The sequence below is a fragment of the Mustela erminea genome, chromosome 1, assembly GCF_009829155.1.
Source record: "Mustela erminea isolate mMusErm1 chromosome 1, mMusErm1.Pri, whole genome shotgun sequence".
NCBI classification, from domain to species: Eukaryota; Metazoa; Chordata; class Mammalia; order Carnivora; family Mustelidae; genus Mustela; species Mustela erminea.
In genome coordinates this window covers 101,624,821-101,647,864 of record NC_045614.1, presented here as the reverse complement: position 1 = coordinate 101,647,864, position 23,044 = coordinate 101,624,821, and the positions used below count along the sequence as shown (strand labels likewise).

At 34.7% G+C, this 23,044-nt stretch overlaps 1 protein-coding gene across 8 annotated transcripts in view; it reads left to right on the top strand.

The window, feature by feature from the left end:
- The window catches only part of ZNF148 (zinc finger protein 148), a 120,107-nt gene extending 97,127 nt beyond the window's left edge, over positions 1–22,980 (top strand). For all 8 annotated transcript variants that reach the window (XM_032335846.1, XM_032335797.1, XM_032335836.1 and 5 more), the window contains 2 exons: positions 15,846–15,964; positions 16,320–22,980. In XM_032335846.1, coding sequence (XP_032191737.1) covers positions 15,846–15,964; positions 16,320–17,918 — 1,718 coding nt within the window. In that variant the 3' untranslated portion in view covers positions 17,919–22,980. The remainder of the gene's footprint in view (positions 1–15,845; positions 15,965–16,319) is intronic.
- Positions 22,981–23,044: the final 64 nt, after the last annotated feature.

Here is a 23,044-nt window from a genome sequence, read left to right as displayed (position 1 = left end):
AGGCATGGGCATAAAAAATTAGGGATTAGGCAGGAGACATTTGAGGGGCTTTTATTAAGGAGATGAGATGTTAAGCAGGGATGGAGAAGAGAATGATTGTTACAGGAAGTGGGGGTAGAAGTTACCTACTGAAAACATTTTTTGATGTTCTGCTTAAATATTGAGACTTCTAGATTATTATTTAGAAGGAGAATTTGCTCAACGGCTAACTGGTGTTATATAGGTTTTTTATGATATTAAGAGTAATATCTTAATATCTTATTAAGAGTACTCTTATTAAGAGTAAGATTGTAGCCAAGAAATAGACAATGGTAACAGACTATTTTAGCAGAAAATAGGATTTTTTGGTCATTTCTTCCCATGTATTGCATGTGATATTTTGTATTTCCAAGCTGTTATATTTACTTCGCCTTTACATTTTGGATGAAAGTTCTTGAATGGTAAATATGTGCCTGAATATTGTGTATAAACCAAGTTTACATTAAAGCATTACAACGCTGAATTGGAAAGTTGAAGCTGCTGCTTCTTTTAACAGTCTGAATTTATTTGCTCAGCAGTGTTCGGGTTTTAGATTAATTAATTAGCTATTAAAGTTTCCTTTCCCCTGTAGGGAAGTAACTTCTGAAACTAATTCCAGTCTTTCTTTTTTTCCTCTCTCATTGCAACAATTGCTTTTATAATGAGATTTCTTAGGAATACTACTATCATACTCTGGCAAAGTAATGAAGGTTGAACTTTTGAACAAGGCATTAAGACTAGAAATTGAATGAAATGGCTATGAAGGATATTTTAAGGAAGAATAAGGATAGATGAAATTTAATAGCAGTTTAAATGGCAGCAACTAACAGTGAAGGTAGTAAAGGCTAATGGTTTTTAAACTTTTATTATGGTACCCTGGTTTTCAAATGAAATCCTGCATGGAGCAACATCAGTAGTCAATTATAAAACAAGACAAGTAATTTTAAATGGTTTCCTTGGCTCTTGATGAGTTGACAGATGTTACCAGTACTACCCAGTTGTTATTTATTCAAGGAGACAGTGCCAGGTTTGAAGTGACTGAAGAATTAGCCTTTGTGGAACAACTATAGGCAAGAATATTTTCAAAATGGAGTAATACACTTTAAATGGTTGAATTGCATGGTATGTGAATTAAATCTCAATAAAGATAGTTTTATTTCCTTAAAAAGAATGCATGAGAAAGCGTTATTTCAGTATGTAATCCCAAGTGGACTCCACTAAGATGTGTTAACAGCTGATGGTGGGGAAGTATGTGTAGAGCTGAAAATGTTCAGTTGGACTAATTTACAAAGCTTGAGAAAATGTAAAGCATTTAAAGTTTATGGACTATTCATTGTATTACATGAGCAGTACTTTGTGGAAAACATTTGAATTTATTATGTGTCCATGAACCAGTAGTGTCAGCAATAATCTGTTTGGTCTAATGGATTTAACCATTATTGTTCCCATGAATTTTTGTCTGATACAGAAGTGAATATCCTGACTTACTGACTGCACAGCAGTTTAATATGTTAGAATTGGTCAAGTTTCATTGGGAGTTTTTCAGAATGAGAAGAACTACTGTCAACCACTATTTTATAAAACACTGGAAAATGGCTTTGGAAATAAGCTTTTACTGAAGATTTGAAAATGTTTCTTAGTTAAACCTAATACTATGAGGGGAAAGCAATGCTTATAGTTAAACTTCTATTGTAAAGTTGTTTTCACAGCTGCTAATGTTGAATCACAAAATACTGCTTTATACACTTGCTATGTTTTAAAAGTTACAAGAAGCAAAATCTCCATTCCCACACACATATGGGGTGGATAACGTTTTCCAACCTTGAACTTTATTTTCATCTGATTTTAGACCTTGATGTCAGTGCAAAAGAAATTTTCATATTTCGCCCCCATTAAACCGTAATTCTACCTCCTCTTCAGTAGGATGTAATTAATCTGCAGTGTAATGGCATGCAAAAGGCAAATATCAAGAAAAGAATCTAATAGAGTTCTAGAAATGCCTTCCAAGTGATGAATGACACTTTAATTAAAATTAAATTTTTCTGGATTAATGTGAGAGTTTTTGTGACAAAACAGTTTTAAAGAATATGTAAAATCTCATTACAGATCAGCATTAGCAGATAAACATTTGTAATCAACTTTGATGATAGGGAACACTAACTTTGAACCCCAATTCAGTGATATGCTATGTCCTCTCATAAAGAATAATTCCAGTCTTATCATTAGTACATCTGTGAGGCTGAAGTTATATTTATTCTGTTATTATCATTATTACCATCATGATGTGTTGAATATCATCAGTAAGAATATGTGAAAGTTTTTTTCTCTTTTGGTATATAAGTATGTGTGCAATATCCTTGATTTTACCTCTTTACCCACAAAGCTTAATATATTTATTATCTGGCTCTTTTTTGCTCTTCATAGACAAGTTTGCTGACTACTGTCAAAATTTATTCTTTGAACGTCCTACTTTCAGCTCTTAGACCTCTGCTTTGTTGACGATCTTGTCATTCATTCTGCTTCACACTTGGTCATACCTTAGGCTAGTGGCTACCAAACCTTAATCTCTTCCTGATTTGTTTCTCATTTTCCAAGCACTGCCTCCTATCAATTCTGCTGGTGCCTTCTTCTACTTAGTTTTTAACAGCCTTTTGTCTCTACTAGGACCTATAATCCAGTGATTCTACCTCCCTTTCACTAGCATTCCTTTTCCTCATCATCTCTTTTCCTTTTCAGTTTAAATTCTGTCCTCATTTATCATAACCACTCTCTTACTTACACTCAACACTTTTTCCTCTCTCTCTCATATATAATACTCACTTGGCTAAATCACAACTTCGGGAAATTTAACTTCCTCAATCTCTGGAATAAAATAGAAAGCTATCCTGAATTAGGGTCACTTTAAATGTTAAGCAGGACCCTTAATGCCTGCTGGAAAGCACGTAGTTCCTTAGTCCAGTCATCTAGATGGGGTCCATATTTCAGCCCAGGGGGCAGTTTCACCTGCTCCCTGTTAATTATAATTAAAATTGTATCGAAACGTAGCAATATCCATTCCTTTATGGAATATCAGTGGCTGTTTTCTCCCAACAAGTAACAGAGTTGAGTAGTTGTAACAGAGATTATAGGACTTTGAAAGCCTAAAATATTCACTATCTGATCTTTTACCGAAAAAGCTTGACTACTTTTCTCTCAAATGAATAGTTCATACCTTCTCCTTTTCATAAACTTCCAACATTTCCTCTTGCCCTCTCACTTTCAGCTGATTGCCTGATTATTGTTTCACCGAGAAAATCAAAATAATCAAGACAGAACTTCAGAGTTAGTTCCTAGTACCAATGTTTTCATCAATGAGTTGGAAAGTTTTGATCTTTTGGAGGAAGATGGGCTAATAATAGTGATTTATTTTGCAAAATAGCTTGGAATTTTTCTAATGTTTTATACAGATACACATTTAGATGTTTAAATTTTCATTACCTTTTTCATCTTAAGGGAAGTATGTTTTCTTGACTTCAGACTTCTTTTTTAAATTATTTTAAACTAAGGTACAATTTACATACAATAAACTTTACTATTTTTTAGTGTATCCAGTATGTATACGAATGTATAAATATATACATTTGTGTAAGCACCACCACAATCAAGCTACAGAACAGGGAGTGCCTGGCTGGCTCAGTTGGTTAAATGTCCGACTCTTGATCTCAGCTCAGGTCTTGATCTCAGGGTCATGAGTTCAAGTCCTGCGTTAGGCTCCACACTGGGCATGGAGCCTACTTAAAAAGGGTGGGGTGCCTGGGTGGCTCAGTAGGTTAAAGCATCTGACTGTTATTTACAACTCAGGGTTTTACAATCGAGCCCCATGTTTGGCACTGTGCGTGTTAGGCATGCTAGGTGCAGAAGCTGCTTAAGATTCTCTGCCTCCCTCTCCCTCTGCCCACCCCTCTCTTGTGCTCTTGCTCTCTAAAAAGAAAAAAAAAGATACAGAACAGTTCCATCACTCCCCAAAACTCCTCCATATCTTTCTAAGGTTAACCCCTCCCCAATTCCCATTCTTTACCTGTTTCAAAATATCCTATAAACTATATGGGTGGTAACCTTTGAGTCTGACTTCTTCCACTTACTGTAGTGCATTTGAAAGTCCTCCATGTTGTTAACGTATCAGTATTTCATTCTTTTTTATTTCTGAACATTTTTCTGCTGTATGGATATACCACAGTTGGTTCATTAATTCTCCAATTGAGGTATAGTTCGGTGGTTTTCTAGTTTTTGGTGCTTATGAATGAAGCTTCTGTAAACATTTGCTATAAGAATTTGCATACAGCTGTTTAGTGAATATACTTTCACCTCACTTGGGAAACCACCCGGAAGTGGAATTGTGGGTCATATCGTTAAGTGTATGCTTAGCTTTTGTAAGAAGCCACTAAACTGTTTTCCCAAGTGACTATACATTTTGCCTTCTATAGTAACTTAAGAGCCTTTCATTTCATCTGTATCCTTGACAGCACTTGTCATCATCACATTTCATTTTAGTCATTCTAACAGGCATGTACTTGTCTCTCATTGTGGTTTTAACTTGCATTTCATTAAGGACCAAACATGTTGAGCATCTTTTTATGTGCTTATTTGCCATCTGCATGTAAATATATGTATTTGGAGGTGGTTAAGTGTCTCTTTGATTCTTTTGCCCATTAAAAAAGTTGGATTGTTTATTTTTATTGTGCATTTTGAGTGCTCTTTATGTACTTACTTAATATCAGATATGTGATATGTAGTTTTTTCTCCCATAAACTTGTTTTTTTGAATTAATAGAAAAATCATTGTTTTCTTGAAAGACCTCTTGGTATTTTCCAAAGTAATGTTACATTTAATTTCATTTTTATATACAGTATTAAATTTATATTTCTAAGTGTAAATATAAAATAAAAAGTAAAATGATAATGAATCTACATTAGTTATTTTTGAAATATGCAGAAATCCAAACTAAAAATTTGATAGATATATTAGACTTCATTTTTTTGCCTATTAATATGAAATATAAGTTTTATTATATATTTCAAATAATATGAATACTTTTTTATATTCCGTGGGTAAGATTAGTGTTCTTACGTAACCTCTATTATTTAAAAAACTGGTTAAACTGAATTTCACATCAGTGTTTAATACCAGACTGAAGCACTAAAAGAATTTAATTTACATCATAGGGAAAATAAATTTCCTTTGGAAAATATTTTTAACATGTAATTTATTTGTATTTATTCTAATATATAGAATGTAATTTGGCAGATTCATGCTTTGCAACAATTAAAATGATGTTAACACATTATGTATTAAATAAATGGCACAATCTCAGTAAGCAATGATCCTCATTCACAGTGAATAATCTAAAAGTCCATAATGAAATTCATAGGGACTTGGTACTATTAGAACAGATTATATAAAAATTTAGAAGTACTATTGTAGAAGTATTGTAGGTGCTACTATTGTAGAAGTATTGTAGGTGCTACTAAGTTTTAAAGCAGTCAGGCAGTTTGCTTGTCACTGGCCATTTTTTGATGGTTGACAGGAAATGGAGAAGAGAAGAAGCATTTCTTATTTTGAAAAGCCAGAATCTTGGACTTGCTATAAAATAACCCCATCTCAGACTGGCCTAATCCATTTGAGGATTTAAGTTCTCAACCCCTACATAAGTGCTCAGAAGAAAGGGTGAACCCTCTTTAATAGACATTAATATCATCTAGAGCCTCTACAGTTTTTCATGCATAGTGTTTTGCATTCAGTGCATACCAATTAATAGGACAGAATCACAGAAAGTTAAGAGGAAAAATAGAGACAATAAAAACAGTCTCTGGCTGAGGTAGTAAGAGTTAGTTGAAAAGGGCTTCAAATTTCACTTATTTTTTTTAAGGATTTTATTTATTATTTATTTGACACAGAGCACAAAAAAGGGGAGCAGCAGGCAGAGGGAGGGAAAGCAGGCTAACTGCTGAGCGGGGCACCTGATGTGGGGCTTGATCCCAGAAACCTGGGATCATGACCTGAGCTGAAGGCAGACACTTAACCAACTAAACCACACAGGCACCCCAGGACTTTATATTTTAAACTGTGACTAGTAAGTTTTAAGAAAATCGTAGAAAAGATATAGGAAGTAGGCAAAAACGTGGAGAATTTTACCAGAAAATTGCAGTCCATCAAAAAAGAAAATGGAAATTCTAGAACTGAAAAAATAATTGATGTAGAGGGTATACCTAACATAGGCTTAATGGAAGAATAGAGATAATGAAAGAGAAGGTTAGTGAAATAGAAGCTATCACTAGAAAATATCACAGAGGGGGAGAAAAGACGACTAGAACCTTTTTCAGCTGAGATATAGAAAGTATTAGTCATGATAGAAAAAATAGACAAATTGAGTTACATTAATTTTAAGACTTTCTGTTCATTAAAGATTCCATTAAGAAAGTGAAAACTGGGGGTGCTTGGGTGGCACAGTTGGTTAAGCATCTGCCTTCAGCTCAGGTCTTGGGCCCAGGGTCCTGGGATCGAGCTCTGTGTCAGGTTCCCTGCTCAGCAGTTAGCCTGCTTCTCTCTCTCCCACTCCCCCTGCTTGTGTTCCTTCTCTCACTGTGTCTCTGTCTGTCAAATAAATCTTTAAAAAAAAAAAGAAAAGAAAACAAATGGAGTCCGGGAAACAAATGGAGAGTTTTAGAAGGGAGCAGGGTAGGGGGATGGGTGGGTATTAAGGAGGACACGGATTGCATGCAGCACTGGGTGTTATAAGCAAACAGTGAACATTGGAACACTACATCACAGACTAATGATGTACTGCATGGTGACTAACATAACAATTTTTTAAAAAAGGAAGTGAAAACTAAGCCTGACATGTACAGAACTACTAATCTACTACTAAGCTACCATGGAAAAGACAAGCTAATAGAAGAGTGGGGAGAACTCTTGAACAGTCACTTAACACACAAAAAGGATATCCAGATGATTAGAAAACACAGGAAAGGATACTCTGTTTCATTAGCCATAAGGAAGATTACTTAAGATTGCAATCTGATACCATTTGAACACACCCCAGAATGGCTAAAATGAAAAATACACACTTTACCAAGTACTTAGAAGGATGTGGATCGTTAGGAACCCATATATACTGCTGGCAGGTATGAAAATTGGGACGTTCAATCTCTAGTATACTGTATCTGCCAAGGCTGCAAATATACAAACACTACAATTTGTCATTTTCACTCCTCGTTTTTTTTTTTTAAATGCTTCTGTAATGTAGAATGTGTGGTGATGTTTATTTTTAGAATTCGAACAGTGTTCGTTTATTTTTCTCATATGATTTCTAGACCAACTCATACTTAAATCTTTAAAATTGTGAATAGGGTCTGCTGGGATTTTGCTCTTTCTGGAGGTGATTATTTTTCAGTGTTGTCTGTTTAATAAAGCAGAAGTCTAAAAATGTAAGTCAAAAAACAACTCCCCACCGGTCATTTGCTGTTTCATCTTACAGAAACTAGACCATTTAAAAAATTTCAGTGCAAATACATAATTTCATAGCTCCACAAAAGAAAAGAGGTGTAGAGGAAATGAAAGAACGTTTTCCTCATTTTCTTTTGTAGGGGAAGGTGACTACCCCAACTTATTTATTTATTTATTTATTTATTTTTAAGATTTTATTTATTTATTTGACAGACAGAGACCAAAAGTAGGCAGAGAGGCAGGCAGAGAGAGAGAGAGAGGAGGAAGCAGGCTCCCCGCTGAGCAGAGAGCCAGATGCGGGGCTCAATCCCAGGACCCTGGGATCATGACCTGAGCCGAAGGCAGAGGCCTAACCCACTGAGCCACCCAGGTGCCCCCCAACTTATTTTTTTAAGGTGGGAAAATATTGCTAATGTTTCTTTCTTTATTTTTTTTTAAAGAGAGGGAGTGCACACACAGGGTTGGGGGTGGCAGTTGGCAGGGGCAGGCTGAGGGAGGGAGGGAACCTCAAGCAGGCTCCTGACCTGAGCTGAAATCAACAATAGTAGGATGTGTAAGCCTAACCAGCTCAGCCACCCAGACACCTCTGCCAGTTTTAAAAGTTGAAAATGGCAAGAATTGAAGTTTCTCCCTGACCCCCATTCTAGGGAAAGAAAGCCATTCTGTTCTACTGGAAAGGTTGTTTTTAAAATTTTGCTACCCAGGAAAACTACTTTTCTCATTAGTCAAATTAAGACTTCTGGTTTTTTTGTTTTGTTTTCAGTTTAATTTAACTGACAGTCTTTGTATTACTGTGGCAGCTTCACAGTTTTTATGTAATGACCTAATTAATACTTCATTGGTTAGAGTTTAGTCTCAGATTATTTCCTATAGAATATAGTTTCCTGCACAGTACAGGCATATCTTGCTTTATTGTGTTTTGCTTTACTGTGCTGCACAGATACTGCATTTTTTTTTAAAAGAAGGTTTGAGGCAACTCTGCTTCATGCATGTCTATTAAGTGCCATTTTTCAAATAGCATTTGCTTACTTCACTTCAGTCACATTTCAAATTTTCTCATTATTATATTTGTTATGGTGATGAGTGATTACAACTTGCTGAAAGCTTAGGTGATGGTTAGCATTTTTTAGCAGTAATATATTTTTAAATTAAGGGATGTGCTCTTTTTAGGCACAGTGTTATTGCATACTTAATAGACTATAATAGAGTATCAGTATAGCACTGGGAAATTTCAAAATTCATTTGACTCATGTCATTACAATATTTGCTTTATTGTGGTAGTCTGGAACTGAATCCTGCTGTGTCTCTGAGGTATGTTTGTATATGTGTTCTTCTTAGATAAATGATCTATTTAACCTCCTGGAAAGACTATATGCCAAAGATATATTTTCTAAATTCCCTAAAGTTTTAAGGAAATAACTGAGTATATGATTACTAGCCCATGTATTTATTTCAATAATCAGCCTTGTTTCCCTTTTCCAAAATTATCGTGTAAGTTAAGAATGTTTTAAACATTTAGGATATATAGCCCAGCTAATGGGTTGTAACTATAATCAATATGTAAGTATAATGATAATCATTTATTAATTAACCTCTTCGTTTCTATTTTTAATACCTAACAGTTATTGAGCTGTTAAGTGTACCGGGTTTCATTTTTAAATTAGTTCCCACAGGTTATCTCATTTAACATTTGGTTCTGAGGCATGTTTTATTAATATTTTTACTTAACAGATAAGATTATCAAGTCCTAAGAGTTTAAGTAACATGCTCAATTTCTCACAGTTGAGAAATGCTGAGGACCAGCATTAAAACCCAGCTGGTCTGGCTGTAGAACCTGTATTTTTAAGTACTTATAATGCTTGTCACAGTAGTGCATGATTGTTTTTTGGTTAGTGTAATATTTATTGTTGTAAATTTTGTTATAGTTACCCTTTTTTATGACTTACTAAAGATGGATGATTCTTTCTGCTGTCCAGTATATATTACTAGGTAGGCCATGTGAACTTTGCATAGGTTAGATTTTATGAAGACTTCGTTATTAAAATATTTGTGTCTTTCATCCTATTAATCAGAACAGTAGATACCATTTCTTGAGTATATAGCACTTTGCAATTCACTATCATAACAGAGAAGTGGTTTGGGGAGGAGTTTTGGGGAAAATGATCCTAAAGGAAAGAAAAAACATGATAGTTCTAGGAATTGCAAGAAGGCCACTTTGATTAGAGCTCAGAAAGTAAAGGAAGGAATTGTGAAGAACGATCAGACATGAGAGAAAGGCTCAATTTGTGCAGTATTAAAATTACTAGGGAGAAACACCACAGTGGGAAGAAATTGTGGTCTCAGCAATTAGAAGAGAAATCCCAGGCCTCTTGAGTATTAGAAATTACCATTAGTGGAACACCTTGTTTTTTCCTCCCCGTGTTACTGCTTTCCTGAATTGTAAGTAGTATTTACAAACTTCTTGTTATATCTCAAGTATGCTTAAAATCACTCAAATGCTGTATAGGTTGTCTTTCTTTTTAGTGGAAGGGCCCTGGTCCTCAAGAGAAAAACAATAAAGGGGTTTTCTTCTAAATAAATTTCTTTGAGGTGTTTATTTTTCTTAGTGAAATATGTATCACTCATTTTATTTTTTTGTTTTTATCCAAAAAACATACCAAAGTGCCAAGGTCAGGAATAAGACATAGAGCACATTATCACTATTACTTTTTAATATGATGTTTGAGATAGTAGCCAGCAGAAGTACACAAAAGAAAAATATTACAGGCCAAAAAACCCATTTTTGCAACCAACATTATTTTATACTTGAAAAATCCATGAGAGTCAACTGAAAAATTATTGCAAACTTATAAATTTAGTGAAGTAGAAAACCATATATTTTGTATACACCCACAGTAGAAGATATAATAGAAGAAAATACCTCATTTACAGTGTCAACAACAAGAAACGTGGGAAAATCCCGTATGAAGAAATCATTAAAACACTGTTGAAGACATGAAACCAAATTTGGTTAAATGAGAGGAGGGCATACCCCCCCCACCTTTTTTTTGGTGAGAAAGGTCAACATCATAAAGGATACCAGTTTTTTGTAAGTTAGTGTAAACATTTCAGGCAGCTGTCCTTTCCTCTCACCCTTAAGTACTAGACAAGGTAATTCTGAAATAATATGGAAAGTAGATAAAACAAACTGGAAGAACAAGAAGGGGGATTAGCTCCACCAGATGATAAAGTATATAATGAAGTCCCAAAACGTTTTCATTCTGGATTATGTATAGTCAGACCAATGAAACAGAATAGAATTGAAGGTCTAGAAATAGACTCATGGAAATCACTAGTATACAATTTTGATAAAGAAGTGATCACAAAAAGTAGGACTTCTCAGTAAATTGTGTTGGGAAAACTGATAGTCACATGAACCTCAGATGAACCAGAAATGTATCAGATGTAACCTAAAAGATGAAACTGCAAATGGGTCTTGAAAATATGGGCAGGAACGCCCGGGTGGCTCAGTTGGTTAAGCGACTGCCTTCGGCTCAGGTTATGATCCTGGAGTCCCAGGATCAAGTTCCGCATTGGGCTTCCTGCTCTACAGGGAGTCTGCTTCTCCCTCTGACCCTCCCACTTCTCATGCTCTCTCTCTCTGTCTCTCTCATTCTCTCTCTCTCAAATAAATAAATAAAATCTTTAAAAAAAATGGACAGATTCTTTACATCCATGGTAATATTTGTGATTATCTTTTTTATTTTAACTATCTTATTGGGTGTGAAGTGGTATCTCATTGTGGTCTTGATTTGCATTACCCTAATGAGTAATAATGTTGAGCATCTTTTCATGTACTCATTGCCTATTTGCATATCTTCAGAGAAATGTCTGTTCAGACCCACTGCCTATTCTTAGATTATTTGTCTTTTTAACTGTTGAGTTGTAAGTGTTCATTTCATATACTGATTATATAGCCCTTGTTAGATGTATAATTTGCAAATTTTCCGCCTTCCCTGGGTTATGTTTTCACTTTAAAAGAAAAAATGGAAGTTTATCATTTTAATCATGTTTAAGCATAGAATTTAGTGGCATGAGTAGATTTACAGTACTGTGTGACCAAACAGAAACCTCTAACCATTAAACAGTATAACTCTCCTTTCCTCCCTCTCCCACTCCCTGGTAACTTCTGTTACTTTTGCCTGTGTGTTTTCTGCTCTGGGTACCTCATCTAAGTGGAATCATTCAATGTTTGTCCTTTTCGTGTCTGGCTTCTTTCATTTAGCATAATTTCTTCAAGGTTCATCCATGTCGTAGCATATATCAGAATTCCATTTCTTTTTATGACTGAATAATATATCATTGTGGTATATATCACATTTTCCTATGTATTCATCTGCTGATGGACACTGAGTTGTTTCCATCTTTTGGCTGTTGTGAATACCGCTTCCATGAGCATTGAGGTACAAGTATCTGTTTGAGTGAGTCCCTGTTTTCTTTTGGCGATGTATATAGGAGTAGAATTGTTGGGACATACAGTAATCCTTTAACATTTTGAGGGGCTGCCAAACTATTTCCCGCAGCAGCTACCTTTCTTCCTTTTTACTTTCTTGGTAGTGTTTTTTGAAGAACAAACGTTTTTAATTTTTATGAACTACATTGTATTTTTTGTTTGGTTGATTGGACTTTTGCTGTCATGTTTAAGAAATCATTGCCTAATCCAGGGTCAGGATATTTCTATGTTTTCTTCTAAATGTTTTACAGTTTTCTAACATTTAGGCCTTTAATCTGTTTGGGGTTAAGTTTTATATATGATTAAAGTAGGGGTCCAACTCTGTTCTTTTTCATGTGGATAATTTGCCCCAGCATCATTGTTGAAAAGAGTATTTTTCCTCCATTGAAGGGTATTGGCACCTTTGTTGAAAATCAGTTGTCCTTAAATGTAAAGGTTTATTTCTGGACTCTCATTTCTGTTCTTTGGTATATATGTCTATCCTTACGCCATTACTACACTATCTTACTTATTACTGTAGCTTTGTACTAGGTTTTGAAATTAGGAAGTGTGAGTCTTACTTGGTTTTTGTTTTTCAAGATTGTTTTGGCTATTCTCTATCCCTTGCATTTCCAAATGAATTTTAGGATTAGGTTCTCAATTTCTGAGATTTATAGAAATTTGTAGATCTAATTGGAGAATATGAACCATCTTAAACAAAGTAAGTCTGCTAATCCATGACTACTATGCAGAATTAATTGAATTCTGATCAGTTCACTAACTTTCTCCTCTGTCCTTTCTCACTTTTGAGAAATGACTAACTTCTGACCTTGATAAGCTCTATCATCTACATTCTTTATTTCAAAATATGGAAGTGTTGTTTATTTTTTTCTAAAACATGACCTGTACCCTCCCTTTTCATCTTAGATCCTCTGAGATTTAGTCGTTTGATTATTAACCATAGTATTTCAGTTTATTCTAGTATTTCGTTTCTCTTCTTCTTTGGCTCCTTCCTTTCTGGCTTCAGGTAAATCAGTTTCCCCATCCTTACCAGTACATATCTCTTGAATGGATTGCCTGCCTCCTAATTTACTGCTTCTCATCTCCTTCATTTCTTTCACTTCCCAACTTTCTTAATAAGTGGTCTTCTTAAAAAAGAAAAGAAAAAAATGCGTTCTAAACAGAAAAAAAAAAGTAGTCTTCTTTCCCAGCTTCCATTACTTCATTAGTTATTCACTTGACTAACCCTTTGGCCAAGTGCCTTGACTTTTCTGAAATTCAGTATTTCCTTTTTTGTGAAATAAGTGGCTTTGATTAGTTGTGTAAAGCTCTTCTAGCCTCTGAACTCTTGGAGTCCTTACTTAAAACCCCAGTGTACAGAAGTGGAACTACTCTGTCCTAAAGTCTAGGTGGCATGCTTAGAGCCATTTGCCACACCACCATCAGCCTTTGGGGTCTCTGTGGTTCTTTCAGCCCTAAAATTCGGTAACTCCATAGCAATTACAGAAATCACATTCTTTTTTCTTTCCTTTCCTTTTTTTTTTTTTTTTTTAATGGAAATTGAATTCTTGAAAGTTTCAAGTAATCGTCACCAAATTAAATTCTTTTCTTAGGCACCATTTTCCTGGACATTTCACAGTAACTAAATTCTTAGTTTCTCTGTTACTTTCTACTACATTTTCTTTCTTTGGCTTTAATCATATACACATCCTCTTTAAAAGTGCCATTCAGGGTGCCTGGGTGGCTCAGTTGATTAAGTGCCTGCCTTCAGCTCAGGTCATGATCCTGGAGTCCCGGAATCGAGTCCCGCATCGGGTTCCCTGCTCAGCAGGGCGTCTGCTTCTCCCCCGACCCTCTCCCATCTCATGCTCTCTCTCTCACTCTCTCTCTCTCAAGTAAGTAAATAAAATCTTTTTAAAAAATTAAAAAAAATAATAAAAGTGCTATTTACTAGGGCACTTGGGTGGCTCAGGTCATGATCCCAGGGTCCTGGGATCAAGCCCCATGTCAGGCTCCCTGCTCAGTGGGAAGCCTGCTTCTCCCTTTCTCAGTCCCCTAGCTTGTGTTCCATCAAATAAATAAATAAATAAATAAAATCTTAAAAAAAAAAAAAATAAAAAAGGTGCTGTTAACTTTAAATTCTAAATACTTGCAAGAAGCTTTTCCAAATCATACCAGCTCAGTAACATTTTCCCCAGTAATAATCCACTGTAATAACCATTTATGTTATTCATTTGACATTTGAAAATTGCACAAAGTATTTTGAGTTATGTGAAGATAATTTAGACTCAGATTCAGACCAAAAGAAATGTGATCTGGTAGAGTAGAGATGTACAAAATAATTACTGAGATGACAGTAATAGTAATGAGAGCTATAGGAGAGGCTCAGATGAAGTTCTGTGGAAATTTAGAAAAGATAAAGATACTTTTCCCCTGGAAGAGTGGGGCAGAGAATCCCAGAGGATATGGGTTGGGACTTGAAGGAAGTGTGGCACCTTGAACACACAGAGGTGAGCATTCTTTTTAAAAAGAAATGTTTTATTTATTTTAGAGAGTCAGAGCAGGGAGGGGTGGGCAGAGGGAGAGGAGAGAAAGACTCTCAAGCAGACTGCATTGAGTGCAGAGTCCTTCAAGGAGCTCAGTCCATGACCCTGAGATCATGACCTGAGCCGAAATCAAGAGTTGGATTCTCAACTAAGCCACCCAGGCACCCCTAGGTGGGCATTCTTGACTGAAGGAGCAGTGTGAATCTGCAGCAGAGGTAGAAAAGCACAAGATGATAGGTATTTTGGTGGCTAGAGGAAAAGTTTTCTAAGAGGAGAGGTAGTGAGAAATAATGTTGTAAAGGTAAACTAGAGCTTGACATAGTTTATTAGTTGTCTCTCTATAATGTATTATCTTGTTTTCCCAATAGCATTTTAAGCTCTTTGAGGCCAAGTAATGGATCTTATACTTTTATTCTCCTACAGCAGGGTTATGGGTAGAGAGGGCAAGTATTCAGTAAGATTTGGTTGAATGTCTGAAACAGTGGCTTCCCAAAAAAGTATTATTCAGGATAACTTACTGTCACATCCTTCTGTTGATTGTGGTTTTATCAGTAAAATCTATTCTAGATCTTCATAGAAATGGTTCCTTACAGCTAATCAATCCTTATGAAACTTTAAAAAAATAAAGTGGAGGGGGTGGAGGCAGGAATTGTGTGTCTGATTAGCAGTACTCAGTTTGATTCATTCCCCAAAAGGACATGAGAAATGCTGGTTTGGGTTAAGAAAAAAGGATCAGTATAAACACACCTTTTGAAACTTAGTCTCTAATTTAAGTTCTTTAATGTTTTAATAAATTAGATTTTTAAGAATATTTCCTAGGATTCATATTTCATTTAACCATAATAATTGTTGAAAAGAAATGAGGAATTGAAAAGATGTACCCAAGAGTTGAGTTGAACTATCTACGGGTAACATTTTCTTTTTTCAAAGAATTTTCTAAAACATTATTTTGTATAATTGAATAAAAAAGATGTAAAGCATCAGCTACTCTACTGAAACAGTGTTAACATTGCTCTGAGTTCCTGGTACTGCTGGTCTTCATGGAAAGAGTATGTTATATACACACATAGAAAGGTAGGGAAACTGAATATACCTGCCTTCAGTCTTTTCTTTCCAACGGCACATGCCAGTCTTTTGTTTTTGTAAAGCAAAATATTTTTTACAAATTACATTGGATGATACATTTAATATAGGAGCAAGTTTTTGTCATTTAAAATGAGCAAAGTATGGCAGTTTTTAAGAGCCATTTATTTAGAGATTTTTGTGGTAAAGTAATTCATTATTTTACAATATTTGTTTTGTTTTAAACTTTCTATATTATGTACTAGGTGAAAAACCATTTCGCTGTGATGAATGTGGTATGAGATTTATACAAAAATATCACATGGAAAGGCATAAGAGAACTCATAGTGGAGAAAAACCTTACCAGTGTGAATACTGTTTACAGGTAAGGGGTGGTTTGAAATGTTTGTTTTCGTTTTTGCATGTTGTTGTTGTTGTTTTTTTTAATCACTTTGTTGAGGTATGATAGACATTGAAATTCTTCAATCCTAGTTAAGATCATAAAATAATTCTTTTAAACTAAATTAGAAAACGTTACTACTAGAACCGTGTGAAGAACTTCCCCACTGCTGCTGATCAGATTTATACTAGACAACTGGCTGAACAAATTAGTTTGGAATTTCTTATTTTATTATACTTATATCTACCTTCATATTAATTGCTTTTTTCTTTTCTTTTCTTGCTTCACGAAAAACACAAACTAAAACAAAAAACTGACTGCCAAAATCTGAATTTGACAGTATTTTTCCAGAACAGATCGTGTATTGAAACATAAACGTATGTGCCATGAAAATCATGACAAAAAACTAAACAGATGTGCCATCAAAGGTGGCCTTCTGACTTCTGAGGAAGATTCTGGCTTTTCTACATCACCAAAAGATAACTCACTGCCAAAAAAGAAAAGGCAGAAAACTGAGAAAAAATCATCTGGGATGGACAAAGAGAGTGCTTTGGACAAGTCTGACCTGAAGAAAGACAAAAATGATTACTTGCCTCTTTATTCTTCAAGTACTAAAGTAAAAGATGAGTATATGGTAGCGGAGTATGCTGTTGAAATGCCACATTCTTCAGTTGGGGGATCGCATTTAGAAGATGCATCAGGAGAAATACATCCACCTAAGTTGGTTCTCAAAAAAATTAATAGTAAGAGAAGTCTGAAACAGCCACTGGAGCAAAATCAAACAATTTCGCCTTTATCCACATACGAAGAGAGCAAAGTTTCAAAGTATGCTTTTGAACTCGTGGATAAACAAGCTTTGCTGGACTCAGAAGGCAACGCTGACATTGATCAGGTTGATAATTTGCAAGAGGGGCCCAGTAAACCTGTGCACAGTAGCACTAATTATGATGATGCCATGCAATTTTTGAAGAAGAAGCGGTATCTTCAAGCAGCAAGTAACAATAGTAGGGAATATGCGCTGAATGTGGGTACTATAGCTTCTCAGCCTTCTGTAACACAAGCGGCTGTGGCAAGTGTCATTGACGAAAGTACTACGGCGTCTATACTAGATTCACAGGCATTGAATGTGGAGATTAAGAGTAACCATGACAAAAATGTTATTCCAGATGAGGTACTGCAGACTCTCTTGGATCATTACTCCCATAAAGCTAATGGACAGCATGAGATATCCTTCAGTGTTGCGGACACTGAGGTGACTTCTAGCATATCAATAAATTCTTCAGAAGTCCCTGAGGTCACCCAGGGAGAGAATGTTGGATCAAGCTCCCAAGCATCCTCATCAGATAAAGCCAACATGTTGCAGGAATACTCAAAATTTTTGCAGCAGGCTTTGGACAGAACTAGCCAAAATGATGCCTATTTGAATAGCCCGAGCCTTAACTTTGTGACTGATAACCAGACCCTTCCAAATCAGCCAGCATTCTCTTCCATAGACAAGCAAGTCTATGCAGCCATGCCCATCAACAGCTTTCGATCAGGAATGAATTCTCCACTAAGAACAACTCCAGATAAGTCCCACTTTGGACTAATAGTTGGTGATTCACAGCACTCGTTTCCCTTTTCAGGTGATGAGACAAACCATGCTTCTGCCACATCAACACAGGACTTTTTGGATCAAGTGACTTCTCAGAAAAAAGCTGAGGCTCAGCCTGTCCACCAAGCTTACCAAATGAGCTCCTTTGAACAGCCCTTCCGTGCTCCATATCATGGATCTAGAGCTGGAATAGCTACTCAATTTAGCACTGCCAATGGACAGGTGAACCTTCGGGGACCAGGGACAAGTGCTGAATTTCCAGAATTTCCCTTGGTGAATGTAAATGATAATAGAGCTGGGATGACATCTTCACCTGATGCCACAACTGGCCAGACTTTTGGCTAAAAAAAAGTGTAAATAATACTGGCACTTTAGAACAGATTAATCAAGAGTGGGGTTACTCTGTGTAAAATGGAGTGCTGTACAGATTTAAGAGCAATGCGTTAAAACAAGTTAAGCTGATATGAATAGCAAGATAATCCAATAACTGCATTTTGTTTGGTTAGTCAGCATTCTTTGAACTGCCTTACATGTTGTCACCTTTATAGAAGCAATGCATTACTTGTTTTAGAACAGAAACTTGCTATTCCACCTACACCAAGTTTAAAAGGAAAAAAAAAGACTTTCGCACAATTGTTTCCTAACTGATAACATTGTACATTCTTAGGAGATTAGTAATTGTGTGAAATTTACTCATACTGTTTCTAAGTTTTTCAGCATAGTCATTGCACTTCAGCAGGGAATCTGAGTATACTTTACAGACAGAGTGAACTTAAAAGTTTAAATGTCAAGAGATTATGGCTTAAATAAATTAGCGTGTCCTGTAGGGGGAAAAAAGAAACCAAGAAAACACCTTTTAAAAAGAATGATATGCCATATACCCTTGATTTTCATTTTGCATTATATTGACTTTTTTTTTTTTTTTTGGAGAAAAAAGGTAATAAAAATCTGTTAGTCTAAGATTCCACTATTTAAAAGCCTAATTACTTTTAAAATATGCATATTTTCAGAACTTTTACCAAAATACATAACTGTTGAAGCATTCACTTCTCTATGGAAGTATGCATATTGGTGTCAGTTTCTTTGTACAGTTGTACTTAGATATTTTTTATGATTTTTCATGTGCAGGTATCAAGGTTTTGAAGTTTTAGTAAAAAGATATTCTGTAGATTACATTCCCAAGAACATAATGCTTACACAAAATGTATATTCCACGTTTTAAAGCTTAATTGTATTTTACTTTACATATACACTTCAGTTAACATAGAGCACTTAGAATCTATTTGGTATTTTTGATTTCTCAAAGTAAAAAAAAATTAGATTTTTAGGTTTGATATGGTTGTGTCATAATCATCTCATAATTGACTATTTTAATTTTTGGCAATAAAAGGAAATTGGATATCTTTGGAACTGTAAAACCTGGTTTAATCCTTCTCTTTCTAGAATCTTGATAGATTGGATAATTAAACAGTATCCAGAGAAACTAAAGAAATGGGCATTTTAATTGCTTATTTTATCTTGAATTACTTTTTAATGAACACTGCTCATTACAATTTTACAAACCAAAAGTGTTTACTAATTCTAGTAACTACAGTTTCTTTTTCAGCTAGATGAGTGATCGGAAACTTTTTGTTGCATTTCAAAATCTAAATAAACTACAGACTTTATCCTTATACCACGAATGTTTTTTTTTTTTATACTTTGTCTTAAAATAATACAGCATGGTACAATAAATAGTGCTTTTATATAAACACGTATATATGCTTTTCTAAAGAATGACGGTTTGAGTTACACATTGGAAAGTTACAATTTTTGGAAAATAACAGTTCTGTTATATTATTATCCTTTTTAATTTGTTCCAGCTTTTTGTTTATTTTATTTCCAACAACTTTGTCACAATGCACATACTGATGTGTAGCACCAGTGATAATCGAAAATTAATATCCTTGGAAGGTGAAAATTTATTGTTGCTAATTTCCACTTTAACATTTATATTGGCCCTGTAGATCTGCAGTCTTTATTTCAGTATAGAATGTTGTACACTTAAATTATTTTTTCTTTTATTTAATATTATCCCAAGAGTGTTCTCATAAAGAAAGGGAACAAAGAAAATATCCACCCTTAACATCTTTTACATTATTTTGAATATTTTGGTGTTTTATGATAATGAGTATAAATTATGTTTAATGTGGTTTCGTCTGTACTTTGGTTATTAAGCTTTGCTTGAAATACTAATTTTCCTATTTGACAGCTTTCTTTGCTGCCAAATTTTTCAAGAATTTTAGACTTCTTTGAAGTAGATATTTAAGTTCTGCCATTATTGACTTTTAAGAATGATGTGTGTTGTGTTACACATCACACAATTGCAAGAAGGCTTTGTTCAGGTGAGATGTTAAAGATGAAACTGTGCTCATCCTATATAGGCATTTGTATTTTTCTCATACTACTATTTGTTAATAGGCCTTTATTTCCTGGGTTGATTTTTTATTTTGAGTCTGGTCAAAAATTTTGTTCTGTTAACAACTTTGATGTGGTTCTTGGTACAATATCCAGTTTTTTGTTTGTTTTAACATCACCAGCACAGTTTTTAGAATGTGACTCTACTGCTGAGCAGTTAGGGTAAGCTAAGGAAGGAAGGAAGGCCTTTGCAAATGGTAGTTATGCAAGCAGAAGTGCAGGTGTTGCATTCCTGTCTTCAACACATTTCTTTAAATCTACATAATGGCAGACTTTTCTACCACATTATAAGCATTTTTGAGAAAAGCGATACTTTGGCATAACTTACTGATTCACCATTTAAGTATAGTAGTCATCCCTCTCTTAACTGTGAAATTCTAAACGCCTACCAGAGTTACCTTGTATTATCATCATATGATAAACATCTCAGCAGTCTGGGTTTCCCCACTTGGGTGTAGAAAGTTACTTCATTTCTATCTGGGCATTAATAGTAAAAGTAAGTAGCCTTTTGTGCTGCCATAGTTCAGAATATTGAGGATATGAGATACCCTTTTGCAATTTGTGTTTCTCATTTCTCTGAGTGAGCAAATTATTCTGTTAAAATATGCTCTTATACCATTGAGCTTTTGGTCGTGTGAGTGAGATCTGCTTTTTCACTTAGGACCTATTCTCATGTTTGAAGATTGGAAACAGATTTGTGTTAGATGAGGGAGTATCTGTTAAACATCTTCTAAAAGCTTTCTTTTTTTTTTTTTTAACATCTTATTGTACACATATTTCATTTGGTTCAGAATATTTGAGTGGCTCTTAAATCTTTTGGATCTACTTGGAGATTTTCTACTTGGTACTAGAGAAACCCATCCTTTTAGCTCTGGCTGAGGACTGTCAGTGGTTGGGTAATTTTCCCTTGCTGAGAGGCAAAAGAGGTCTTGTGCTCAGGGTAGGCTTTCATTTCCACAGGAGAGAGAAACTTGCAAAGTGCCAGCTAGGTTAGATCTTTCGCCACTTCTTTCATTTTACCAATTTGAGTTTTTAAAGGGCTGTTTAAAAAAAAAAAAAAAAAAGCCGGGAAACTTTAAAAGTAGGCATTACTGTAGTACTACATTTCTTAGACATAGAACATCTTAAAGTAGAACTTGTTTTTTTCACAGTATAATTACTTGAAGAAGCACTATTATAATCAATGAGAAACTTTTTGACACTGCAATTTAATTTAAACTTTTTCCGTTTCAAATTGCTTTATTTCAGGGAAAATAATTTTCCAGTTGTTTTTGCTATATTCTGCAAATAAAACCGTATGTTTCCTTTTTTTCACTTAAACTTTGGTAGGAAACAAAACTAAAGCAGACAAACATTTCTTATTGTGTTTGTTGCTTTCTTTAATCCAATGGATAAAAAAGTAAAACCCTGTAAACATTATTTTATTTTTTTATGCAATACCATGCTGTAAATACGGTTCATCAAATAAGGATGTACCTATGATTGAATCTTTAATTCTGCACAGTTAGAGTTTATATATAAACGTGTCTTGACAATCAAGGACTTTTATGTGAGTCTTCCTTTATGATGTTTATTAATGTTATGCATTCCATTTGTTTTGAAGTGAGTACCAATGTGCTAATTTGTATTGTCTGAAAGTATGTAATGTTTTTACAGCTTGTTTTTAAGAATCTGTAAATATGTACAAACAAATCACAGTACTGCTTTATGTTAGAAGGCATATGATGTTGTACTGTATGTAAGCAATAATACATAGCAGTGCTAACTTTACAAGTAGCATCAGGAAAGTTCTAAAAACATTTCAGAGTAATTATCCTTATTTCATTTAATAATGATTCTCTTTAATCAGTTTTTATAAGCAAATTCCATTGTTCCTCCTGTTGGAACATAACACTGTTTACACAGCATAATTGAAGTTGCAGGGGAGACAGGCTAAATCTGACTTCATCTGTACTCACTTTCACTAAGCATTGAATGGCCTTACCACTCTTCTGCAAGATGGAGGAAGACCGCAAAACTTAGTGCCCATCACACTGAAGGAAGGGGGTGTGTTGTTCTGTTTTGTTTTGTTTTTTTCCTGCTTCTGTACTGCTACCTAACTTTGTGGTTTGCTTTGGATTTTAATATTTGTTTCTGTTTTAGATTCAAGCCCATAAGTTTTGAGGTGACTTCAGCTCCATTGTGAAATAGTTCTCTTCATATTTCATAGATACATTTCAATAATTCTAAACTTTCTACTTTGATTTTTAGATACTTATTTTTCAAGCTTGATTTCTCAGCTGATCAGATGAATTTATTCAACTTCAATACAAAGAAAGACAAACCTATTGTAGTTTGAATCGAGTAGATATTATACTGTACAGAACAGCTAACTATTTGAACACACACATCACTGCTTTAGAAATAAAACCGCCAATTTATAAATGTATATGACCTACATTTTATAGGAGAAATGTTTTTAAATGCTAGTCATTTATATAATAATGTGCTTTGAAGGATTTGCTAGTCCACTTCTGTCACTTTTTAGTACACTGGTATCTTTTATATGTAATGTATGCTTTTTATTATTGTAGCAAAGCATTTCAGTAGAACGAATTTTGCAACAATATGGGGGAAATTTTTCATTGTTGGATTTGAATTATACTGGATTTTATCTGTGTAGTCTTGTCTTTATTTTAATGCTGTCTGGAAGGGAACTTGGTATCCAAATAAAGCAGGTAACCTCATTTTACTTCAAGGGCATACTGTGTAGTGCTGAATTTAATCTGGATATCTGATGATTTTGAAAAGAAAAACACGTTTATAAAAATTGTACAGAAGAAATTAAATGTGTGATGGAAATCCTGATGGTGGAGCACGTTGAATTTTCTGATATATAGTGTTATTTTCCTGGGATCCCCTATGCCTTCTTTGTATTTCAACTAATAAAGGAAAAACCCTGTCATTAAAACTGGTAGGATAATAGGATATTCTGATTATACAGTATTACTTTTCCTATCCCATTTTCTGACCTT